The 26,227-nt window shown below is 38.7% G+C and overlaps 1 protein-coding gene and 1 non-coding gene across 3 annotated transcripts in view; both read right to left on the bottom strand.

The window, feature by feature from the left end:
- Positions 1 to 364: 364 nt before the first annotated feature.
- On the bottom strand, positions 365 to 437 carry Trnat-agu (transfer RNA threonine (anticodon AGU)). The gene has a single exon. It is a non-coding gene; the product is annotated as a tRNA-Thr (tRNA).
- Positions 438 to 1,244: 807 nt separating this feature from the next.
- Positions 1,245 to 26,227, bottom strand: part of LOC146461481 (serine/threonine-protein kinase ATR-like) — an 83,416-nt gene continuing 58,433 nt past the window's right edge. The window contains exons 46-70 of one of the 2 annotated variants that reach the window (XM_085086915.1): positions 26,103 to 26,146; positions 24,599 to 24,662; positions 22,621 to 22,695; positions 21,812 to 21,927; positions 21,220 to 21,347; positions 20,318 to 20,379; positions 17,530 to 17,640; positions 17,020 to 17,088; positions 16,643 to 16,695; positions 16,137 to 16,170; positions 14,416 to 14,540; positions 14,036 to 14,165; positions 13,185 to 13,274; positions 11,686 to 11,739; positions 11,541 to 11,594; positions 10,504 to 10,592; positions 9,757 to 9,825; positions 8,888 to 8,926; positions 8,062 to 8,118; positions 7,301 to 7,454; positions 5,997 to 6,062; positions 4,845 to 4,930; positions 3,696 to 3,801; positions 2,988 to 3,095; positions 1,245 to 1,349 (exon numbers count right to left, since the gene is read on the bottom strand). In XM_085086915.1, coding sequence (XP_084943041.1) covers positions 1,290 to 1,349; positions 2,988 to 3,095; positions 3,696 to 3,801; positions 4,845 to 4,930; positions 5,997 to 6,062; positions 7,301 to 7,454; positions 8,062 to 8,118; positions 8,888 to 8,926; positions 9,757 to 9,825; positions 10,504 to 10,592; positions 11,541 to 11,594; positions 11,686 to 11,739; positions 13,185 to 13,274; positions 14,036 to 14,165; positions 14,416 to 14,540; positions 16,137 to 16,170; positions 16,643 to 16,695; positions 17,020 to 17,088; positions 17,530 to 17,640; positions 20,318 to 20,379; positions 21,220 to 21,347; positions 21,812 to 21,927; positions 22,621 to 22,695; positions 24,599 to 24,662; positions 26,103 to 26,146 — 2,043 coding nt within the window. In that variant the 3' untranslated portion in view covers positions 1,245 to 1,289. Of the gene's footprint in view, positions 1,350 to 1,443; positions 3,096 to 3,695; positions 3,802 to 4,844; positions 4,931 to 5,996; positions 6,063 to 7,300; positions 7,455 to 8,061; positions 8,119 to 8,887; positions 8,927 to 9,756; positions 9,826 to 10,503; positions 10,593 to 11,540; positions 11,595 to 11,685; positions 11,740 to 13,184; positions 13,275 to 14,035; positions 14,166 to 14,415; positions 14,541 to 16,136; positions 16,171 to 16,642; positions 16,696 to 17,019; positions 17,089 to 17,529; positions 17,641 to 20,317; positions 20,380 to 21,219; positions 21,348 to 21,811; positions 21,928 to 22,620; positions 22,696 to 24,598; positions 24,663 to 26,102; positions 26,147 to 26,227 lie in introns of those variants that run through there. The other variant, XM_085086914.1, reaches the window with a different exon arrangement.

Genomic DNA, 26,227 nt, shown 5'->3' with positions numbered 1-26,227 from the left:
TAAAAATAGAAACAATTGTAACTGCAGAATTTTATTGAAAGAACACTAAACCTGATAGTGAAACAGAACTTGGTGACCTTAATTCACTGGTCAAGATGGGTGTGATTTACTGCAATACTACAACACGTTACACATATTGTGACCGAGATCGGTTCACGTTGTCCTGCGGAGCGAATTAACAATAAAAAGGGTAAGTGGATGTTGACGAGAACAAAAATTACATTTCTTCCTTTTAGAACAAATCCTTTGTGGCCACAACACCTTAACAATCTGATATTAAAGAAAGTGAGAAGTGATCATCGCAGTGAATTTTCCAATTTATGCAATTGGAAATTAGAAGCCTGAAAAAAAAAAAAAAAAATTCAGGCTTCAACGGGATTCGAACCCGTGACCTCCGCGTTACTGGTGCGATGCTCTACCAACTAAGCTATGAAGCCACACATTGGGAGCAATGTCAATTGTAGGTTCCCATTTTCCCGTGAGAGGAGTGAAACGATGTAAAGTATATGAAATGATTCATATATGAACTGCGGATGTAGATGAAAGTGAGAAGTGATCATCGCAGTGAATTTTCCAATATATGCAATTGGAAATTAGAAGCCTGAAAAAAAATTCAGGCTTAAATGTTTAAAACGGCTTTTACGAGTATAATGCAAAACCGTTGAAGCCTGAATTTTTTGCAGGCTTCTAATTTCCAATTGCATAAATTGGAAAATTCACTGCGATGATCACTTCTCACTTTCATCTACATCCGCAGTTCATATATGAATCATTTCATATACGTTACATCATAATCTGATATTAAGACGATACAATTGTCTCGTATTCGTTAATCGTGGGTTTGGGCTTCCTGTGCCTTGAGACAGCTGCTGCGCATGGTTGACGTAAGTTAAGAGACTTCTGTGATACTGCTTCTTTTGGAATATATAGAGTGGACATGACAATCTTCTTTTACTGTAAAAGGAACTCTCTTCTAGATCACCATCCTTTGCGAGGTGCAAAACGCCCGCTGGACGGGAATTAGCTGGGAACGCGAGTGGGGCTTGGGAACGAGGACATACTCAATGAGTCATGGTTTGAGTCTCGTTGTAAAATCCACAATAAACTTTAAAATGAGGTTGGATTAAATTTGTAACCAATCTACATTCATTCACGCGTTGCCAGTATACACGAACCTACTCGCAAGCGACTTGAAGACACTTAATGATAAAAACCCTTCAACACAGAAATACCCAAATCTGATACCACAGGAACCAAAAACACCTTTATTTCTCTGATTTTAATGAAAGCTATAAGTATGGCGCCCATCCAATGTACATACGGCTTAAGTTCTCGACACTCGTAGCTTCCTGCAAGAAAAAGTCAGAAAAATATTAGCCGTCTCTATACCAGCAAGGCATAGACCATGTGGGACGTACTTGGGCAAATTTCTGTGAGGGCCTGAAATATTAAAGCATAAATTGTCTTCTCTGATGAACAGCTATCCTTCATTTCGAAAAATAAGGGTCGTTAGTGTCACTGATGTTTAGGATGCTACTAAATCGTATGCCGTTTGTTGGCCACGATCTCCATGAATAAATCGTGAAACAGGTGTCAGGTTTTGCATAATAATCGAAAAAGCCGTTTTAAACATGACATTTTTTAAAAGCTCATTAATTGAAGAACGATAGAACTCTGGAAGGTGAGCGTTACAGAGCAAACGTCAGCCTAGTTACGGTCCTCTATGTGCCGTGATACCACAGCGTTCCGAAGAAAAACGCATTTCAAATGAGCCTGAAAGGAACAAGCTGAGGTCTTGATAAACAAATACATGATTACGCCACAACAAGAAGGTTGTGTTTTATTTTTTACACACTCGTCTCGAGTGCAACCGTAGATGAAAAGCGTGAAAGCATTTGGATTGCAGTTAAGTTTGTTTTGTTATGTGGACTGAAACAAGAAGTTATTCAAAATGGAGCTGTCGACGAAGGTGAAAAGTGTTTTTGCAGCCTTTTAGCTAAGAAAATTAGATTCAAAACAAACCAAAAAGGATTTAAAGACACCCTTAACACGAACAAAAAGTCCCAATTCTTCGTGTTATGCAATGATCGCGAAGACAAGACGATTAATGCTACACAGACGTCAAAGAAAGAATCCAGGATGGATAAGGTTTCGAATCCCACTAATATTATAAAAAAAATGGTCAGGGAAACTTTATGATCAACTGTTAAGGGTATGCTTTACATAAATTATTTTAGCAAGGGTTTTAAGTTCCACGTATAGTTATCGCAAATGGTCATAAATATTTTTTTGCATAAAATCTTTCGCCGTTTCTCCAACACAACAATAGAGAGATTTAGCTTCGCGTTTACGGCTAACGCCAAATGGGAAACGTAAAGCCGCTGTTGTTCTAAAATGCATTAACTTGTGTTTCTCGTACTCACTTCTCTCTTTTTCGTATTTGCTCGAAAGCTGTCGCCGACTGGGTGGAGATAAGCTTAAACCAAAAAAGCTTCATTGTTTTTCATCAAAGAGAAAATTTCAGCCTGGACGGTTTGCCGTTTGCCGTAAAAGCGATGCTAAATCTCTCCAATAATTTGAAAATCCCTAAAAACGTCCGTTATGCATACTTCAAAACTAAGTAGCCAAGGCCTACATGTGGCTGCTACTGTAAATACAAATTGCAAATCATTGTAAAGAATAGGTCTTCCTGTGTTATTGTGTAAAATATGGGGATCACTGTGTATTTAATATTTGAATCAGAAAGTTACTAGCCCAAGGTAGATGTAATGATGCATCTACAAACTCTCCATGACATGTCGCCGATTGCCACGAAAATACAAACATCAAGCGTCGGTGTCGATGGAAGCCCGATCGTGCGGATTCCGAACACTATCCGAAGATTGGGACTACTTACACTCACTCTTACATACTCCTTGTGGCTACTACTCTAGCCACAAGAATACCAGAGAACACAAACCATCACAAAAAGAGATGCATGGACTCACATTGATGAGATAATGAACATGCCCTTCGATAGACAGAGGAATCATAATCCTGTTATTTCCCTCAAATCCTTTGAACCGCTTCTCGATATCCTTCAGGATTTTAACCCCCTGAAAACAGACAGGACATGCAATGGTTTTATTAAAGCGTACATGACCCTGAATCTACTGAAGCTTTGGCAATGAAACTTGGGAGGGTAACAAGTCCAAGGAACCGCTCCTTAAGGTCACCAACAGGAGGTAGGTGACGACGTCATATGGCATTCAAATTACGAGATGATATCTAACCGCCATCTTGAATTTCTGGATACAATCAAACTTCAGAGGGCCAGCAAAATTTTACCAAAAGTGATCAAAGGTATAAGTAGGACAATTAAATAATCCAAAGAAATAAAGCAACACTCAAATGATCTAAAAACAAGAAAGGTGTGGGGAGAAAGTTAATTCTAGTCTATTAAAAACAGGAATTCTAAAAACCAATTCCTCCTAACGTAACATGAAATTCAGAGAACACTGACCTACCAAATTGTTCCCAGATATTATAAAGTCACAAAGTTTGGTGGTGTTGCCTCATGTATTGGAAAAACCTAGAACATGGTGTTAGCAATAACGTGCTAGCCAACTGCAACCTCATCTCCCTCCAACTCCAATTCATCATTGCTTTCTCTAGGAGTACACGATTATAAAAAGGGGAAAGAAAAAAAATCTCACCTCCTCGTTCGTAACTTCTCCAGTCTTAGAAGCTTCAGCAAGTGATTCCCTTCCCTTGATCCTTTGCCACTCTACCAGGGGATCGTAAATAAACGTTCGCAGCACACTGATTAATTGAAGTAAAATACGAAACGAATTAATAAACAGTCTTGTATCATTGAAATTATTAACTGACTAACTGGTTACCTGACAAACGGACTGAGTGAATGAGTGACTGACTGACTAACGGACTGGGCCCAGTTGCTCGAAGCATGGTTAGCGCTAACCCGGGTTAAATACCATGACAACTTATAGGTTTTAATACCTCTTAACCAATGGTTAGCGCTACCCATGCTTTCGAGCAACTCAGCCCTAACCTGTAGACGACGGACAGACTGATTGACTGACTAAGGGCCTATCTTACCCCCATTACCCACGAAGTTTCATTTAACCTCTCTTGGAACACCTCGAATTGGCTGGCTCAGCTTAGTAAGTTAGTCAGACAACGGTTCCTCGATGACCTTTGCTTCGCCTTAAGTCGCTGATGCGCAACATTTGTTGTTTCAACAACGTCAGAAAGTTTAGCACCCAATGTGAGATGATTGTTTGGCCACCATTTTTAGGTGGATGAAAGCTTGAGTGATGTTAAATTACGTTTAGCCTCGCACCAACATTGTTATATAACAAATGTATAACAATGTTGGAATGTTTAGCCGTGGCTTTAGGTGATTGAGTATTTATCACAGCATTAGAGCGGTTTCCAATAAAGTGTCGTTAAACTAAAACCAAAGCAATTACTCTGGCCAATCGCAACAGATGTAAACAACACAACGAGCCAATCAGAATTCGAAGCAAATACATGTAACTGGCGCCATGCGCGGGAAAAAGCGTGCGGCGAAAACACGTTGGTTTTGGTTTGGATTCCTATTGGTTGAGAAAGTGGCGCGAGTTTTGTTAACCAATCACAGAGCGTAGTAATGCAAACCAAAGCAAACGCGAAATTACTTTCGACACTCAATTGAAAACCGCTCTAATATAGGTGAGTAAAGATTAACACTCATTCGGCGGTCGGTTTGTCAACTGCCTCTCCTATAATACACAACCCCGAAACACTCAGATGGAGAAAACATATCTTCTATCCCCTATGTTTTCGTTAAGTATTAAACTTACGTGAGTAGTGAATCACACTGATTTCTCAGAAGTCTCAGTGTTACTTCACAAGAGCGGCGGAAATCACCCTCATAGCCTAGGGGACCCTGTGGAGAAAGCACAAGACGTTTTGCTGATTGTTTTTGCTGGCTTATAGTCAGTTTGGAAAGAAAGAAAAGACACCGAGCGTCACAAATGATAGGAAACCAACCAATAGTGGCTTGAGCAGAATAGTGTGCGCCTCAAATCCGAGTCGTTGCTTGATTGGAGCTCTATATTCACTCATTTCTTGGCCTTATAGATGAGGTTCTGCTCTCATGCACGTCAGTACCATGACAATAAGGAATATCATGAATAAGTGAATGATCATCGCAGTTATATACGAATCCCGTTCAATCCCGTTCAATCCCGATTTTTTTTTTTCAGGCTTTCTTTTTGCAACTGCTTAAGCTGTGTATATAACTGCGATGATCATTCACTTATTCAGTCTTTCTTCCGCAGCTCAAATGTATGAATTTTCATAAATTCACTCTCAAGGAATATTATATTGTGTAAACTTCATAAGGTGCCCAAAGTCAGTTTGAACAAAACTTTCGTGGTTCACCCCTCCATACCTTGGTAAATCACCGTTTAAACCACGGGAATGGTGGAGGGCGAGTTGACGGAATAGGGTCCATCCAATTGAGATTTTCACTCGATTCCGTCCCAACTCAAAATTCTAGTTTTGGGGGGTATGACCACACCCCTAACTCTTACTCTACATCACGTCAATAGAGTTTTACTGCTGGAAATTGCTTCAATGACTATCACAAGGTAATCTTCCTTATCTTTTCCAAATTCTTTTTTGTTTTGCATCCCCATATCTGAATCTTACCCAGCCTAATCCAACCCACCTAACAAACAATAAACGGTCTCTTGATGTTTTCAAGTCGGATGAAAATATATCACAAGACGATGTAACTGAAGTATGTCGCAGTCATCACAGTCTGGCGTGATTTTTACACCGATGTTGTAAAACGTTCCTAGCAAAGAAGCGGGCGTGGGATTTATTATTTACAGGACTCGACACATGACATGAAAGCTTTTGCCAGTAAAACTGATCGACGATGTAGAAGATAGAATTCGATAACATTGTTGAATATTTTCACTACTTGACACAGCTACTGTTCTCACCATTGCATCAACCATGTTATGCGTCAGACGAAAAGGTACGCGTTCCGGACAGTCAAAGGTTTCACCCTAAAGAAAAGAGCATACAATTGAAAAAGAGACAGACGGCTTTCGAAGACCGCCACTGGCTAACTTTACAATTACAAAAGCAGGCGTTTCCATGTTCTTCCCCAAGTATTGTAGGGTAATTCTAGTACCACTTTAAAAGGTTAAATTCACAAGTTACTGACAAACTCGAAAACCAAGGTCTAGTTTTACGATATTATTATAACAGTCGGGGTACGGATGACGAGGATGAATATTAGGGACTTTAAGAAACCACGACGACAACGTCAACGAAAACGTCGCTTGAAATTATAAGTTCGCGTTACTTGTATTTTTTCCTTGCGATTATTCCAATTCGTTCAACTTGTACAATGTGGCCGAACTATGCAGTAACAGAACAGGTGGGAACGACGTTAAGTTGAAACAGAGAATAAAAAATTTGCCGGCATGTGGCTACGCTCTCCATAAAACCTTAATTGGTCATTTCACGTTCTTCTTTGAATTTAAATTTAAAACGCACGTGTAGTGCCTTTTCTCGATCATTAAATCCTATTTTTTGTGACGTTCTTGTTGCCGTCGGCGTAGTAGTTTCTTAAACTCCTTATTAGGGAGCTTAAGCAACGATGACGGCAAAGGCAAACTTTGTTTACTCTCACTCCGTTCTTGCCGCCAAAGAGGATTGTAGAAAGGGAAAAGTATGTCTAGCGATTCTGAAATGAGCAGCTTCTCTGAAACATCAAGCAGCAACGATAAAGAGATATTCTTTCTTCTCCTCCGCCATGATGAATTGTAATTCTTGGCACCAACATGACATCAGCGGGTATTGTCTCGTGGCATTTTGGCCGCGCGATTCGAATACCATTTTTGAGGCCAAAATAGCCAAACTTTGAGCGCTCACAAAATCGGAAATTTTTACCCCAGCAATCTCAAACTTTGAAATCGAGTGTTTGAAAGGGTAAATTTTATAAATACCTAAAAACAATTTTCGCTTCATAGGCACTTTAAAATGTACAACAATGTACGCATTTTGTTTCCAAATTGAAGCTTAATTCGCGCTGAAAAATGCGTGGCTACCCCAAATTTTCTTTTAAGACTTTACGAACTCTTGCTAAGATCTTCTTTTCTCGGATAACCATACTAACCGCGCAAACATACCTTTGAATTAGTAGGTGTCATCTAAAGAAATCAGGGTTCCTCGCATCGTGCCGAGATGCGCAGAACATGTGCGCAGTAGAAAAATGAAGTACTATCCTCGTACTAACCTTTTTGAAAAGACAGTTGAAGTCGACATGAACACAGTCACCACATGTGGCATCAAACAAGATATTCTCACCATGACGATCTCCAAGACCAAGAATATAGCCCACCATACACATGACCGCTGACGTGCGGCAGTATGCCAGGCGGCTCAGGTACCTGAAAAACAGCACAGATATTTCACATTTAAACGGGGGAAGTAATATTTATATTCCTTGAACAATGGTTTGCAAAAATTCACGACCGGCTTTCTATTGGCTGAGGTGCTGTGTACAAGAACGCGTTTTCGTTTAAAAACGAAAAATTTCTTGCCGTTTTTACATTCCTCGAGGGCAAATACGTATCGAAAACGGCATGCCCCGTGGAATCTTAAAAAAAATCATAGACTCTGGAAAATCACCGTTTAGACAGCTGTAAAACGTAAACACTTGAGAACGACTGGCATATAATACTACAACTGACAGATAAAAGGTCTGTATGGCTTGCATTATTTTCGAACTTGTGGATTCACTGGCAAAACGATCTCAAATGAATCGGCCGCTTGGCTGTGTAACTTTCTTTATGTTCTCGGTGGAAATGCAGACTTTTGAAAGTAGATAAGTAGGAACGGGCCAAAGACAACATTCCATTTTGAGCATTCAGAAAAGAAACTAACCACACAGACTAAAACGTGAAGAAACATCATTGTACGATCAGTCAAATTTGTTTTCATAACATACTAACTGATTGGTGACCAAGTTTTAGGTCAAAAAGTACTTTAACTTACCATGAAGTTGGATTTGGAAAAGTCTTTAGGAACCACTCGTGAAACACAGAAGGATGTCTAGGGGGAAAAAAAAAACAAAAACAAAAACAGCTTACTCAAAATTGTTGTTTGCTCAAAAGGCGAAAGAAAAAAAAGTTAAGTTAAATGTGGGCGTTTATCGAATCATGAAGCCAAATAAGAATGCGAAAACAAACAAACAAACAAAACAACAACAACAACAAAACACACACCCAAACAAAATGGAGCCAATAAATTGATGTTTAAACTATTCATAATGGTTCAAAAGAGAAGGAACCACAAAATAAAACAAATTTCTCCACTCAAACCTATTTTGGGTTTAAAAGTGTCTGTGACCTCAGAACGGCATGACGGGCAAATATCAATTGAAGGACGGTGCCTACTGATACAGAAGTATTTTTGTGTGGTTTATGACTATGCGGAAAATTGGGGGTAACCGCGCATTTTTCAGAGATAATTAGGCAACAATATTTCTAAAAAGCGCCAAAATATGAAGCAATGTAGGGCAGTTTTTCCTGAATTGAAGCTTAATTATCTCTAAAAAATGCATGGTTTACCCCAATTTTCTTTTTGGATACCAAGAGCACTTGCTAAGTTCTGCTTTCTCCGCATAGTTTTAAACCACGCAAAATATTTCTGTATTTATGAGCACTACTCATAGGAAACCCGAGTGTCTCGAGATGCGCAGAACCTGTGCGCAGTAACAATAGTAGGGACCGTCCTTAAAAATAGGAAAAAATAAAGCAAACATAACAAAGCCGTCTGTTTCAGTTCCTATCGACGACAGGAGCTCCATCAAATGCCTCACCTTGGAAGAATCTCTTTCAAGAAAACACGCACTTTGTCCCTAAGATAGAAAAAGCATTTTGAAAAAAGTCAAGCACACGAGCTCAGTAAGGAATCATGCCGGCGCTTTACTCCTGATTTTAAGAATCGTGTAAGCGACTTGAGAAAGTAGTATCAAAATATATCCAGTAGCAGTTTTTGGGGGTGGAGTATTCAGCAGTTTGACGGTAACCATAGAGACAGGATATGGAGTTAACAAAAAGTAACGGAACCACTTTTCAATCTTACGACGCATGCGTTAAATAAACAAACATCAAGTCAAACGTGCCCTTCGACTGTCACTCTTCACAACAACAGTAATTTTTAATAGTTACCTAACTCCAAAAAATTGAGTTTCAATTCCCTTTTAACTCGTTCCGTTAGAATTTAACTCCAATTCAGGAATAGTTAGAAGATTACTGTACATTTCATTAGTCAACAGAAAATGCAGAGGGGAGGGGAGAGAGAGGGCTTTTCAATCATCTGAAAACGAATAAATTAACATGACAACATGACATCAACATTTCGTTAAAACGTCCCTATTTAGGAATAGAGTGTGTGCACGACGGCCATGTTGGAGGACTAAAACAATACAATGATCTTCTATTGTTTTAGTCCTCCAACATGGCCGTCGTGCACACACTCTATAGTTGGAAGATTACTGTACACTAGTCAACAGAAAATGCGGCGGGGAAGGGAGAGAGAGGGGTGTTCGAACGTCTGCATAAATCAACATGACCTCAACAGTTCGTCAAAACGTCAAAACACTGTGTTCACAATGTTGAGCTGTATATTACTCTCTTGGAGAGTAACAAGTTAAAAACAAAAACAAACAAATAATGTTGAGCTCACTCCAGTTTAGTTCCTCCTTTGTCAATCATTCTCTTGATTTCAACACCTCTGGTGTACATGTTTTTCTCCCTGCGATAAACAAAATGTCACAAACAAATTTCATTAGATGGATGAACTCAACCTGATGCAGAGAAATTCCGGTTAGTTTTAAACGTTTGTATTGACAGATAGCAATTAAGACATGTGAAACGATATTCAGAACAAAACTAACATGGGATTTAAATTCAAGAATCGATAGATATATACATAAATAGACAGAGATGGAAAACTTTGTTCAATTAAGATAACTGATTAATTGCATAGCTGTTCTTCCCATAAGCCCTGAGAAGCTCTATGAGTCAGTTATTAAAAGACAGTTTAGACGGTGTTTGACAAAACCACGTTCTAAGCTATTTTCAATTTTGGTAACAATCATATCTAAGCAAGAAGGCCTACATCCCAGACTAGAAAACTATTTATCTACTTAAAATAGACCACTTATAAACAGATTTGGAGGCCCACTGATTGTCTTAAGCCGCGGCCTAAGTTAGACTCTGTTTAAATAACTGGCCCTATTTTGACAAAATTATATACAATACAGAATCACTGTTAAGAATAATGAATGGATAAAAATTACGAAATGTAAAAATATGTATCCGTTTTACCGCTCGAAAATTATTATTTTAGTTATTTAGTCAAAGGCTGATTTTACAGAGTGTTAAAAAGGGTCATTCACGAGTGATATCGTCTGCAGTACAAAAAACGTACTTGTAAATCTTGGTGAGGATATTTCTAAGTCCATGAGTGTTTTGAACCCATTCCAAGAGCCCACATTCTTCATTCAAGGGAATCACCGCCTAAACATGAAAGCAAAACGTATGAAAGCAAAATAATGGATGGCTATGCATCTTAGTTAGCTTCCTGTAAGGAGTGTTTTCACGGCGGCCACATTGGAACTAGAGAACAACAAAAAATGTCTACCTGAAAATAAAATTCACCCACCCCCCCCCCCCCCCCCACACCAAAAAAAAAAGATCATTCTATGATGTCGCTCTTCAACAAGGCCGCCATGAACACACTACATATTTTCTGAAAACAATGACCACAAATCTCATCCCTTACGTTTGTGTTCTTGCCTTGGCAAGTAAGCAAATATTGTTAGCTATATCTGTCTGTCCAGAGGTTAAGTAATGTTTAAAACACGAGCAGCAGTGTCTTATCGGGATTTAAACCCACGAGGCGCAGCCGAGTGGTTTTAAATCCCAATAAAACACGTGCTGCAAGTTATTTCAATGGCTTCAAAAACATTCCTGCAAAAAACGTGTGTAAAGGGAGTTCATAACAATGATGCTTTTGTGAACGTTAGAAATTAGTCAGTCATCCCTCTTCGTTTTATTAACATATGCATTGACAGGGCTTACAAGTAGAGAGGGTTGCTTGCTTCAATACGCTCCTTTCGATATACCAAAATTCAGCTTGACAGCGAGGCTAAGAGGACACAAACAAAGAAAAGTGAATTATCATGCTTATTCATTTCTGTTGTCGGTGTCCTCTGGAGCTCGATATCAAGTTGAATTTTGTATTTCGAAAGGAGTCTGCAGGTTCTATTCTTGATTGTGGTACTGCGGGTCTCCGCTCTTAAGCAGGGAAGACGCAGTATAGATTCGTCGACCACTCTGGCTTTTTCTCACAGAACCATTTCCAAAACAAGGCTTTCTTCGAAGAAAACCATTTCAATCAGGTTTACGATTGTTTTATTGTTATTCTAGAGTAGTTACACCACCATAGTGGCAACGAAGACTTACATAAGTACGAATGTGAAGTTGCCGTCTACGGGATTCCGGATCTTTTCGCAAACACTGTAATATGAAATAACGAACGAAAAATAAGTCAACACGAGACATTAATGCAAGGAAAATATGAAATAATTCAACAAAATGATATTCACACCTTGTTGACCAGGGAGTTGAATTCCATTGTTCTTGAATCTTTCCTGAGGTCATCCTTTTGGGAGGAAACAAAAGCACAAAAAGGAAAAATAAAGGGACATTTTTCATATTTAGGGAGACCTTAATTTTTTCTCTTCGTTATGTGACGATGCTGTTGTGTTGGTGCTACAATGACTAAAAATAATGGTGGCTTTGTGGAATGTGCTGTAAAAGTTCCTGGCAATTCAAAGCCTATAGAACTGAGACAAAAGTGATTGCCAAATGTGAGAATAAAGTAAAAAAGTAAAATGCAATCAGAAAAAGTTTGGTGCTTCTGTGTCGAAGGATAAAGAAAAAAAGTTTGGATTTTACGCAGCTCTTAGAGATTCAAGATAAATATTAAATTTTATACAAAAAATTGTAATAAACGCTTTTTCTCTCCATCTCGTTGTTCCTCCCTTCATTCCTTTTTCATCTCTATCGTTTGGCCTGTGATAGGTTTCAAAAGGTCAAATTTACAAGCTGTCTGAAATTGAAGTACCTTTCTCTGCTGAAAACGGTTGAGGCGTTTCTTGCTCTTGTGATCAAAAACTATACACGAGGAAACACATTCACTAAGTGAAGAATTGAGTCCATCGCAGTTATGTACGCAGTTATGCAGTTATGTTGCATAAATTGAAAAATTCACTGCGATGATCACTTCTCACTTTCATCTATATCCGCAGTTCATATATGAATTATTTCATATACTTTACGCAGTTTAAACAGCTGCGAAAAGAAAACCTGAAAAAATTCAGGCTTGAACGGGATTCGAACCCACGACCTCTGCGATGCCGGTGCAGTGCTCTACCAACTGAGCTATCAAGCCAACTGGGAGCTGGTCATATTGTGAGTTCGTAATATACCCGTGAAGGGTGAATAAGTGAATGTGAATATATGAAACATCATATATTGAACTGCGGATGAAAGATTAGATAGAAGAAAGATCCTTGCAGTTAGTACGTAAATTAAGCAGTTGCGAAAAGAAAGCCTGAAAAAATTCAGGCTTGAACGGGATTCAAACCTATGACCTCTGCGATGCCGGTTCAGTGCTCTACCAACTGAGCTATCAACTGAGCTGTCAAGCCAACTGTGAGGTGTTCATTTTGATTTCTTTGCAACTGCTTATTTTGCGACATACTGCGATGGTCTCTCATTTATCCATTCTTTCATCCAATCGCAGTTCAAATATATAAATTTCATACATTTCACTTCTGCATTCACTAAGTATTGCGGACTGCGTTATCCTCTGTCTTGTAACTATGAAAAGTGAATTCTTGTTTTTCTTCTTGCCATGTCCTACCAGCAAACCTAAAACTCACTGCATCTTGACGACCTAGCTTTAGTGGCACTATTCCTCTTGATGATTAAAAATTACTAGCATTCTTGTTGAAATTGATCATAGGATTCACCACAATATATATTATACAACATATATATACTGTCATTGTGGGGAGAAGAATGTCGTTCATCTTGGCTGACCTTAGGTTTACACATCATGGTATAAGAGTTTCCATCACTTCCTCTAATGGTGATTTTCTTTGGCTTTTGTAAAGACGGCAGCACATCCACCTGCATAATCAAATTTAACAACTTTAGACCATCGATGAACATACAGCGTGTTCTGTTACGACTAAGCAAAGCTGTGTCCCAGCGTCATTGTGTGAACGCATCTTCTCCTTTCCTTTCCACCCTTCCTCCCTTCCTTATTTCCTCTCTCCCTCCGTCCCTTCCTTCCTTCCTTCCTTCCTTCCTTCCTTCCTTCCTTCCTTCCTTCCTTCCTTCCTTCCTTCCTTCCTTCCTTCCTTCCTTCCTTCCTTCCTTCCTTCCTTCCTTCCTTCCTTCCTTCCTTCCTTCCTTCCTTCCTTCCTTGCTTCCGTCTTTCTCTGCCTCATCTTTCCTTCCTCCCTTCCCCTTGTTTCCCTCCCTCCCTCCCTTCTTCCCTTCCTCCCTCCCGCTTACTTCCTTCCTTCCTTTTTTCTTTCTTTTTTTTTCTTTCTTTTTTTCCTATTGGTGTAAGATTGTTTCTTAATTGCAAAAAAATACTTTTCTACATAGTGAATTAGCGCCATGCACCAACACCCGAGTTCGACTACTCGACCAAGTTTGAAAATAGAAAATGATGGTGTAGAAAAGACATTGCTATACCTCAGAACCCAAATACGTTTTCTGATTGGAGGAGAACTTGTCACGTGTCATGGGTCAAAATACACTAACTCCCTCGACCCTCAATGTTCCCCGAGGCGGGTCTCAGGGAAATAAAACTAACTGTTTCCCTTGGGGCCAGTCATTAAGTGCTTATTGTTCTTTCTTATTATTTGTGTGTTACTTGCCGTATCCTCAAAGCCAGCGATACAAGCCAAAGAGCCTGGGAACGGGTTGTGATCAAGATGACTTCCGGCTCCTGATGGAAGCGTGACAGTCATGGCAGACTGAAGAGGAACAACTATATCACTAAAGCCACTGAAAAATAAATACGTAAAATAAATACGTCAATGTTCAAATTGAACAAGGCGTCAATTCATTCGAATGGGCACACTAATGCTTATAAGGTTTAACCTTGAAATTTATCACTTGTGGCGTATTGCCATAATATAGTGAAGTACTGCCAATTGGTAGATCAAACGCTCAAAGCAATGTTTGCTTACTGGTCAGGAGAACGGATTACTTGATAACAGGAGTATAGTTTTTTATTGCGTGGTTAACGTCTTACCCATCAGACACAAGTCTCTTTAGTACAGAGAAGTCATGACTCATGCTAAGCTTGTCTTTTGAGCCACTCTTGGGCACCTCCTTGTTGCATACCTCGAGTAACCTGTCAGTCAGCTTCGTAGAATCCTAAAAACAACCGAACACATTACCACAGGCCAACCATACAGCGTTAGCACCAAAGCGCAGGAGTGCTGTCAACACAGGACAACCAGTCAAGTAACAAAAAGTGGAATAATCTAGATCATAAGAACCCAGAACTTAACTTTAACCCTAGATCTTAAAGTGTATATGAAGGATTTTTTTTATTTGCTTGATCGAATCTTCTTGTTGTTCTCGTATGAAAATCGAAAAAATAACTTCGCTATCGATTTTTCTTCCCCTCGTTTGAGGCGGTCAAAGACGTGAAATTTCACTTCCGGGTGTGTACAAAACCGCGCAAGGCGGGAGACTAGGAATAGTGGACCTGTGACGTCAATACAAGAACGCCACTTTCGCAGATTCTCTGTTTCAGTGTTTTTCTTAATGCTAAGGTAGAAAGATGGTGCTGCAGTGCGTTGTTTACGGCTGCAGCAACACGAAAGACGTTAAAAAGTGAAACAGAGAATTCGCGAAAGCAGCGTTCTTGTTCTTGTTATTTTTTCGATTTTCATACGAGAACAACAAGAGGATTTGATCAAGCAAATAAAAAAAAATCTGTCATATACACCTTAAGCCTAATCCTGCAATCCTAGCTCCAACCCCAGTTTTGAGTATGGCTTGGGTATTGATTTCATCTGTTGATGTCAAACGTCCCGGTCACGTGACCTTGATTTCCTCATGAATTCAAACTTGTTTAACCAATCTGAAGGCAGGTTTTTCAAGTTCTTTATCCTATTTATTTCAGGACGTTAATATTTTGAGTTTGATTTTCAGGTTAAAATACACAGTAAAAACAAACAAAAAACAAAAGGAGGTTGGCAAAAGAGAAAATCGACACCTAGACTCATTATTGACACCTACAGGTTGATAAACCGTCAAAACCACGACTACTGAATATGGTTTGATCTTTTGTCCCAACATAGGCAATAAAGAGGGAGGTTTCTTTCAAAAAATGACGCAACAATAATCAAACAGTCACTGCAAAATTCGAGAACACGAAAAAAACTGAAACGAAAACTTATTCACAGGGCCTAAATCCATACAAAAATGTCCCTTAAGGCCCGTTTAAACGGTTTCAACATTCGCTTTAACATGCGTGTTGCTGAACCAAATGTCGAGGACGTTTGAACAGGTCGTTCAACATTGTTGAAGGCGTAAAAAAATGTTGAAACCTTGTTGAAAATGTGCTGAATCAAATTTAAATTGGTTTAAACTTTCATTCAACATTGATTCAACATTTTCTTTGTTCTTGAAAATGTTGAATGACGTTGAAACCGTTTGAACACTCCGTTCATCCAACATTTGCCCAGCATCCGTTGAACGTTTGTTGAACGAATGTTGGACAAATGTCGAGACCGTTTAAACGGGCCTTTAAAAACCATACGCACACAACAGTACCAAACAGTACAACAACAGCAACAAAACATAACAGCAGCAGCACCAGTAACGACACAATAATAATAATAATAATAATAATAATAATAATAATAATAATAATAATAATAATAATAACAACAACAACAACAACAACAACAACAGCAACAATGCAAACAACTTAACAGGATAACGGCTCGAAAAACTTACGTCAAGAAACTTCTTTAGTTTGGCATCTCTGTAGCTAAAGAAACAAAACGTAAAACACTGTTATAAATAAGAATGATGTATTATTTAGTAATGACACAGGCAAACTCGTAAAAAGAAAACCCGAGCGCTCTTATCAGGAGTCGAACCTAAGACCTTCCGATTACTAGTTCAGATGCTCTACCACTGAGCTACAGGAGACTCATGGGAGCTAAGGCCATTAAACTAGGTTCATGGGACAAATATCCTGTATACCGCTAGGATTGGAATGTCAATGAGTGGCATATGCGCAATGAAAGGAAATGTGATGTAATATTTTAAGCCTGGTGAACAAATAAGAATGATGTATTATTCAGAAATGACAGAGGCAAACTCGTAAAAAGAAATTCCGAGTGCTCCTATCAGGAGTCGAACTTAGCAAACTTAAACCTTGGAAACCTTGGAAATTAGCAAACTTAAACCTTGGAAACAAACTCATACAATGACATTTAGTGTACGTTTTAACTTACATAGCCTTGTTAAAAATCTGGAGGCAACGCGTTTTCCTTGTGGAAAAAGATGACTGTGTAAAAAAATATATAAATAAAAAACAATAAAAGTGAGAGAAAATCATTACACATAAGCTTTGTTTAGTGTAAACAGTTTCAATTCTGAGGAAAAAACTACTCGTTTAATGTATTAATGAAGTTTATCCTAGGTGGTTAAAATCCAAAAATGTGGGCTTTAAAAATGATTGAGCGCTTCCCTCGTACGGTGTATTCGCGTCAAACGTTTGAGCTGTGATCAAAGCCTTCTAAAGAGTCGCGTCACTATTTTCCTTGTTATGCAAATTTCCAAGCAGCTGCGGTTGCTTTTTTCATCTTTATATCTTACTAGCGTTGCTCACCTTAGAAACCGCCATCATCATCCACATTGCTTGCTGTGGGTAGGTTATCAAAAGTCTGGAGATAATTTCCTAACAGTCAAGAGATGGTCACCAATTAACTGGAGTGGTCTGGGTGATGATTTAAAGTGTATGTGACAGAATTTTTTTATTTGCTTGATCAAATCTTGATGCTGTTCTCGTGTGAAAATCGAAAGAAAATTCCTTCTCAATTTTTCTTCCCAGCGTTTGAGGCGTATAAAAATGTCAAATTCCACTTCTCGTTGGGTATATACCACGGAAGATAGAAGACTGGGGATAGTAAGGCTGTGACGTCAATACTGGAGCGCTACTTTTGCGATTTCTCTATTCCTCACTTGTTGTTGTTTTTTTGTGCAGAGGAAGAAAAATGTTGCAAATGCTTCACATTTGGCTTGATCCAGAGATGTAAAAAAAAATAATAATATTAATAATAAAATAAAATAAAAATAAAAAATAAATCAATCAATTACCATTGTATACGATTTATTATACCTCTAGTTGATGGAAGACAGTCTGGTTTGTATGGCAAATACGAGAAATAAGCAGCGAGAAGGCCGCGAGGAACTGGTAAGGAGGAAGCTTCTTCGTCAATTCTGCCACAATCTATGACATAATGGAGTTTGAAATGTTACACTCAGCACACGACAGTGACATCAGGCAAACCCTGATATCAGCATCACCTTATTGGAATTAACCGAACATTTTACCAAAATAAATAACCTTTTTAAAGGGGCAATGTCACAAGGATTGTGTCATATTTTGGTCAAAACTGTACTTTATAAATCACAAACGACCTCTGCTCATACATAAAATTGCCCCTATTACACCGAAAAGAAATATCATTTCAAGTGATTCTTCTGAGAAAGAACAAGCTATAATCCTTTTCATGGTCATTTTTTCCAGGACACATAGGAAAAAAATTGAAACCTTGGCCAATTTTTCAAGTTGTGATGCATTTCCATCCTAGCCATCCAGTTTGTGATAATAAATACTAGTTTCTGTGCACTAGTAGAACAATTGTTATCCAAACTGAGCCATTATTTTAACGTTTCTATCAACACAAAAATGTGAATTGGTTATTTCACGTGACATAAAAATGCCGGTGACACAGCCCCTTGCTGTCACTTACGACGCAACCACAAGCACAAGCACAAGCATAAGAGCTTTATGTCAAATGGAAACGAATGCAACGCAATCACAGGCACAAGAAAAGGAAAAATTTAGATTCTTGTGCCTGTGCTTATGCATGCGTAGAGGCAATTTTCACGATGGAATAAGCTTTCTTTCGCTTGTGCTTGCGTCGCTTGTGAAAACTTTAACTTTGCGCTTTGTTAGTATACAGGACTCAAGCATGCTTGTCTTGCAGTCATGGGAACAGAAACGGCGGGCCCTTCAACAACGGTTGAAAGACAAATTAAAGCCATAGTGGACTTGGAGCTGGGAATGAACAGCAAGACTGAACTAGCTGGCCTCCGAAGCGGAATAGTGGAATAAAATACGAAAAAAAACTTAGGACAGTGCTTTCAATAATTTGATATTCACAGCCAGCTGACAATTCCTGCATTCAGAGCAATACTATATTATCATAGTTACCCAACTAAAAGTGGTTTGTTAAAACATCATCGCATCGTCGATGAATTTCGATGTGCTTTCATGGAGTGAGATATCTATGAAACCTAAGAAAAACTAATTTTCAATCTAGAAACTGACCGGGTCATCACGAAAAATATTATACATACTTCACAATCAGTATCAAAGAAAAAGAACTAAACAAAAAAAGGAATGTTAATAAAATATGTATTCTATAATGGAAAGACCAATATTTGCAACTATGGCTCGTTAAGGGATGGTATCATAGCCATGCAGGCAGAAATTTGGTCGAAATCTTTTTGTGTTACATAGATACTGTAGAGCAAATCAAATTAAACTGTCATATAATTGACGATGGAATGAAGAATTCTTTGTGGTCGTACTCAAATTACTAAAACAATGTTGCTAGATTTTGCAATTTTTATAATTGTTCCGAAAGAGGGACAAGGCTAACGAAGCCTTATATCAACCTCCAACGGGTAGCCAGCTACTTTAAGTAGGGTAAAAGTAAAATCGCACAAAAGCCTAAGTGGCCCACATGGCCGGAGCTTAGCCCGGTTTCTGTAGCATGAAGCAATTAGGAGTATTGCTACTCCCCCCAGGATGGGATGCTAGTCCATCGCAGGGTGGAGAGAGACAATGTGGGGCAAAGTTTCTTGTCTAAGGAAACAACACAGCAATGAAGAGACCAACCTGGCCTCAGATCCTCCGATCGAAAGTCCGACGCGCTAACCACTACACCACCGCGCCTCCACACTACTCCATCTACTTTAAGTAATGTTTAAATCACGAGCAGCAGTGTTTTATCGGGATTTAAAACCACTCGGCTGCGCCTCGTGGTTTTAGACCCGATAAAACACGTGCTGCGAGTTTTTTGAACGGCTTCAAAACCATTCCTGGAAAAGTGCGTGTCAAGAGAGTTCATTACAATGATACTTTTGTGAACGTATTCTAATAAGGAGGAGGTTTTATCGGGTTTTAAAACCACTGCACGTGATGTTTTATGGACCATTTGATAGGTTGATGAATTATCAATGAGTTTTTGAAACTTTATTCATACTTTATTCATGTACTTCTTAAGGACAGAAAAATATCTGTCAAGGTCTTTTGGGACATTACAGAATAAGTTCAATTGTTTAGTTTACGAAATGTTGCTAATTAGAGAGTTACCACCATCTCTCAATGTCCAATCGGACTCAATTCAAGCAAAACTATTTGCGTGACATTACATATTCAGATTTTATGTCAATTTTGGTCCACTATTTCTGACATTGACTTTACTTCAATTACTCCGAACTTGATAATGGCATGACACCGAAACCTTGTTCGTTTTTATCGTTTATTTTAATCTAAACCTTTACTTATAAGGATTTCATTTCAGATTACGTTAATTTTCATCGAACTATTTCTGGCACTCATTTTGAACTTAAAAACGGTGCCATGACCACTATGTTGTTCGTTTTTGCCGTTGATTTTCACTTGCATATGTACTTGTAAAATTGTCGTTGAAAAGCTACAGGGCACTTGTGGGAACTGAGCTATTTAATTAAGTTCACATCGCACATATCCTGCATACTGATAGGATTTGAATGTCGATGAGTAGCACACCTGCAGAGTAAAAACGTGCTGGTATCTTATAAGCACGGTGATTAAATGAGAAAGATGTTTGTTTATACACAAAGGCACTCACCGAATTGAAATCCATTAACTTTTGCCGTTTTCCTCCTTTGTCTGAGGATTTTGTCTGACGGCCTGGAAAAAAGAATACAACATGAATGAACAAAGAATATTAAAGATGATACCACCTTTTGCTGCTGCCCATACCTTGTGCGCAATCTCGAGATGATCCAAGAAACTCTGTTTTCTTAAAAACAATGCCTCCTTTCAAAAAAGTATTTGATTTTTTTTCGCATGGTCTATGGCAATGCGGGGAAAAAGATCTTAACAAGAGCTATTGGGCTAACCACGCATTTTTAAGAGGTAACTGAGCACTCAAGTTAAAATAAAAACTAACATGCATTTTTTATATATTTGAAAGCTTTTTAGAACTATTATTGTTTCACTATCTATAAAAAATGCGTGGTTACCGCAATCTTCTGTTTGGTTTCGATAGCCCTTGCTAAAATCTGCTTTTCCTGTATAGTCTTAGGCCGTACAAAATACCTTTGAATTACCAGACACAATCTTATTAAGCTTTAGGATGAGATGCAGAAGTATGTGTTATGTTTGTGGACACCCATTCATATATTTAACCCTCACACGTCCACGGCAGGAGAACAGGGGATGGGTGGAGGTAGGATTGGCCACCACCCAACCCCATCACATTCTACAACTTTAGCATAGATTCCGATTCTGAGTAAATTATAACCGACATCTTGTTATCTTTTTAATTATTGTTATTAAAATTATTATTTTAATTTTTGGTTTAACGTTACAAGCCTCCAGCAACGCCAGAACCACCCAGAAGCGAGTTTAGTAAACACGAGACATTCAGCTGGGACCCGCCAACTAATCGTTTCCGTCTGAACGTGGTGTCCACTTTGAGGGAATTGACGGCGTTTATTTTTACAACGGAGTCTTATTTGAGAATACCTTGATCTGAGACGGTTGCACCAAAGTCCAACCAAATGGTGAGAAGCCGCGGCATTGACTGGTAAATAAACTTATTACCAAACTGAAGGGACTGGCCGTAGTGTTTTAGAACGAATGGAATGAAGTCACTGGAAACAAACAGAAATGGTTTCAATAAAACAACGGCTAAAAAGAAGACATTAAGAAAGGAAAGACTTCAGAACGAATGCAAAGAAGTTGCTGGAAGACAAACGGAAATACTTTCAATAAAACAACAGCTCAGTGGAAGACATGGAAAGAGATAGAGGATATTACATGACCGCGCGGAGATACGAAATTTCTCTTCGAGTGTTGAAAAATATTTCACTCGTTCGCTGCGCTCACTCGTGAAATATTTTTCAACACTCGAAGAGAAATTTCGTACCTCCAAGCGGCCACGTAATGTTCTGTTTATTGTATAAACACCAATGAAATACCAAATCATTTCAAAAGGCGCGATTTATTATGTAACCATAGCAGCGGTGAATCTTTTCACGTGTGTAGATATCACGTTTTCGCGCGAAAGCTCACCTGGTATTTCATTGGTGTTTATATAATAAGAAGACATTCTTACACAGATAACTTGTTGGACTTTTCTTCTCCGTCTGTACAGTTTGCCATAAGTTTGTCGTAGTACTTTCCTAAATAGAAATGACCATTTTCCCAGTTGCAATGCAGAGATGTCACTTCCTGTCAAACATAACAATCTTAAGATTAGAAGAAAATGAAAACGTGTACGAAAAACATATAGCACTTTGTGCACCCTTTTTGCAGGAACATTGGCTGTCTTCACGAGCTCGAACAAAAAGAAATAGAAAAAGCCCAGGGTCACCTTTACGTCGACCGAACAAAAAAAAACCCAGAGACGCGTTAGCAGAAGGTAAATCTCTACCTTAATGAAATTATTCACAAATATCTGAGAGAAGATAAACTATCCCAGCTCTGCGCCTTGTTTGTTACTCACAGTCAAGTGAAAATCATAGCCGAGATATCTGTTCTTCAGATTGTTTTGAAATAACAGATTCTGCCTCGACCACATTCCAACTTAAATTCAAGGAGGCGATGGACAAAACTTAACTAAAGCTAACGGGTCAAAAATGTTAATTTAACTCTTTCGTCTCAACCATATCTTCTATATACCCCATTCCCCTCGTTGCTATTCAGTACGTGCGACGTATCTGCAAATTATGCATGGATTTTCTCTTGCTACATATTATAATATCTTTTACAACTGACGATGATGTGAGTAACATCGAGACATGTATTGCATAAAAAAATGTTTTATTTAGAAATGCAGCTATTTATTTCCTGCTACCCCGACCATTTGCAATTATAATAATTATATACGAAGTCCCTGTAAGTCTTTAAGACATTACACACTACCTTGTACTGCTGGATAACTCGATTAGGCTCATAATTAGCGGTCTCCTCCATCCAGCGGCCAATAAGCAACAAGGCCTGAAAATAACGAGAGTTCAAACTCCTTGATTTCTTGCGGAAAGGTTGGGGAGGGAGGGGGGGGGGGGGTGCGTCTAATATAAAATGAGGATGGTGATCGTCTGACCCTTTGGCACGGGGGTACGGATAATTTTTTTGGATTAGTATCAAAGGGTGCAGAAATCTAAATTGACCAGTGAGTAGGGTTCTGGAGGTCGCTTTTTAAGTACTTGCCAGTCAACTAATTTGATACCTTTTTGGGGTGACGATATTAGCATTTTATTAACAGTTGTGTCACGCCAACAAAACGAGATTCTGGAACCGCCTAAGCTGTTTTTCAAAACTTTAGCTGGATAGGAACGAATTACAGCTACTCCCAGTGTTACGTGAACAGCTGAGAATAGCGACAAAATGGTCACTTGAACTCTTTCAACTTGTACAATGCGGCCAAATTATCCAGGAACGTACCTGTTGCAGCTTCATTCAAATAAATAAAGATAAAGTGGAATCCGGTTATTATGGACATCAAGGGGACATGCCAAAGTGTCCGTAGAGCGGGGTTCCAATGTAACGCAAAAAATACAGTGAAATTCCTTTCCCCAACAAAATTTGAAAGTACATCTCAGGCTCCATATTTTTAAGGGAATGAAAAACATTGTACGTAGATTTATAACGCAAAATGCTGATCCCAATTTGGTCAATACGGTAAGCCTACTATTTTGTGACGTCATCGCTGCCGTGCCCGTGTGTATAGAACCCGTCCCGTATGCAAGTTTTATTTCAGGAAGTTTGTTCTTTTGTCAAATTGTTTTGAGCTACAGTTGTACTTCTCGATTATTCCAATTCGCTCAACTTATAGAGTTTGATCGAACTACCCAGGTAATTGGTAGGAACGTCGCACATGTTAAGAAAAATTCACCTTCGTGTGCTCGCTTTCTCCACAAAACTTTGAATTTGGCCATTTCAGGTTGTTCTTTTGCGGAGTATGGCAAAAATTTCTGCCAAACTGAAGAACGCACTAGCAATGGTGCAAGGGATTATTTTTACTCGTTAACCGAACTGTTTTGTAGTGTTCTTGCTGCTGTTTGCCGTCGTCGTTGCTAAGATCCCAATATGTATACGGACCTCAACCGCAAACGTTGGCCAGCAGTTGTTCGGAATTCGCCGTATGTACATTATCCAGGCTTACGACTGAAGATTACTTTTTTCATGTTTCACTGTCGGCCGTCGCCGAAAGGGAGCCATCTTGGAAGCAAGGAATGGGATAATACATGATCTTCGTGAAAAAATATTAATTAGTGTAGTTTGGCAAAGAAACACGTGCATAACGATGCCATGTTTATTAATGACGATTCATGCACTAATGTGACCTCTTAACTGAATCAAACAAACATCTCATTCGTCTAGATAACTTTATTCTGTTAAAGGAAAATAAATTTGACGCTTAAAAGTGGCTTTACAGTTTTAAAACTAGCGAAAAACTCTGCCGTATTTCATTTACGTCTAGACAGTGTCCTTGGCTTTCAATGCTGAACCTCGCACATCAAACGGAAAGGCAGGGTCGAAGTCATGTGACTATTAGAGGTTTACGGGAAATGAGGAAAATCCTCAATCTTAAGGTCGCTAATAAGTGAAATATGACGGCTGAATCATAGCGATGGAATGATATCTGAAAAATCCGCGCGATTCATAGCAGTGCAAACCGTGTTTAAAAAACTCAGATTTTATACCACAGTAAAACCGCCATGGTCTCGAAAGTTTTTATTTTATTTTATTCAGAAAATATTGAAGTGAATATGCTGCGGCGTGGACTCATATCTGAAAACTCTGAGTCTATATACCGCACCGAAACCAGCTCCAAGATCCCTTCAATCCAGAATACCCCTAAACAGGTCTGTTACCAAATGCTCAGACATCCACCCACCTTTGCATGGATAAACCTGTCTCCATCACCTGAGACACTCTTCCCGCCATCAGGCCACTGCTCACTAGAGGCGAAAATGTGGACATACTTCAGTTGCCTTAAAGGTGCAGTGTTACCTATTTTTAGTGTCACTGTGACTAACCAAAAAACCTATTTGTTTCAATGGAATTGTCAAAATAATGATAGAGTTTTGTTAACGATAACCCTACTTGTGCACAAAAACTACTATTAATTACGTTTAGCTGCGAATGGCTAGGATAGAAGTGGATTGCAACTTGAAAAATTGGACCTCTTAGGTTTACTATGATCAACAATTTTATACCCGTCCATTGCATGGTACAAAAATATAGCTTTTATCTCCTCTCGTGCAATTTACTCTTTGTAATTTTTTATTTCCAAGTGAATAGATTTTACATTTTATTATTCTAGTGACCTGAATATAGCCACGATAATTAGTTATTTTAATTTTATTTTCGTGTGTAATACCTGAAAACTAGCTGGTGACCTGTCTCACTAAAACCGAACCGTTTGGTAGGTTTCACATGAACTGTTGTCTTCGGACTTTAACCACAGTTTAACCAGAGACAGACTCAAAAGTTAAGACCCCTTTTACACCAAAAAGAAACTGATATTCAATAGGCCATTTTCATGATGGCGTCATTTGACTACAACTACCAGAATTCACTTCGTTTTTCTTTTCAAATTTAAATTTTGTAATCCCAGTGGAAAGCAAAGAACAATAGCTCTAATTAGCATGAGAAAAAAAAACCCAGAAGGATTCTGGTAGTTGTAGTAAAATGACGCCATAGTGAAAATGTCCTATTCTCTTTTCATCGCAATTTAAAATTTCGATCTGAGCCAGGTGACAAAAAACCGTCGAGAGTTTTGTCTGTTAAAATAGCAAAGATATACTCTCGTGAAGTCTGAAAATCGTGTAGGTGTTTATATGGCCAAAGGCAGAAAATCCTCATAGTGTATAACAAACCGAGGCACGTGAGAACATCACACCGTAGCACTTAATTAGTAAGCAACACTTTGAAAATCCAACGGACACTTTTCCATCAATAGCAGCCGACAAATGACGGCTTAAGTTCTTTAAAACGAGCACTCTAAACAATAATATTGTTGATAACTTGTTGTGACTTATTCTTCAGGGCCCGGTTGTTCGAAAGCCGATTAATGTTAATCCACGATTAAAAGTAAACCGAGGTTTTCATCTCGCTCGTTAAAAATGGTTTTAAAAGCTGATTTTAAGGTAATGGTAAAGAAAAGTCTTAGTCAAAACTGAGGAACAAAAATTTTTGGAAGTACCTCTGTTGATTAGAAATGAAACTCGAATTAAACTTCACGTCAACCCAGGATTAGCTTTATCGGGCTTTGAACAACTCGGTCCTGTTGAAATTCAGTTATTGTCATATCATTGGTAAACTACAGGCAATTCATGTTTTTACTTTAACAGGAGACAGGGCAGACAAGAAGACTAAAGGACGTTAAGAGAACCTACCTTACTGCTTTTTGCAAACTGATCAAAGCCTGGTGAACATCGCCCTGGAAACAGAATGAAAGAAAGTTAAGCAAGTGTCTCTCAAGGTGGTCTCCAGGCAACCACTGAGATAAGTCGTTATGAGA

This window comes from Pavona decussata, unplaced genomic scaffold (assembly GCF_977016875.1).
Source record: "Pavona decussata unplaced genomic scaffold, jaPavDecu1.1 SCAFFOLD_198, whole genome shotgun sequence".
In the NCBI taxonomy this organism is placed as follows: Eukaryota; Metazoa; Cnidaria; class Anthozoa; order Scleractinia; family Agariciidae; genus Pavona; species Pavona decussata.
The sequence above is the reverse complement of the archived record's forward strand: the minus strand, read 5'-3'. Positions and strand labels throughout refer to the sequence as shown.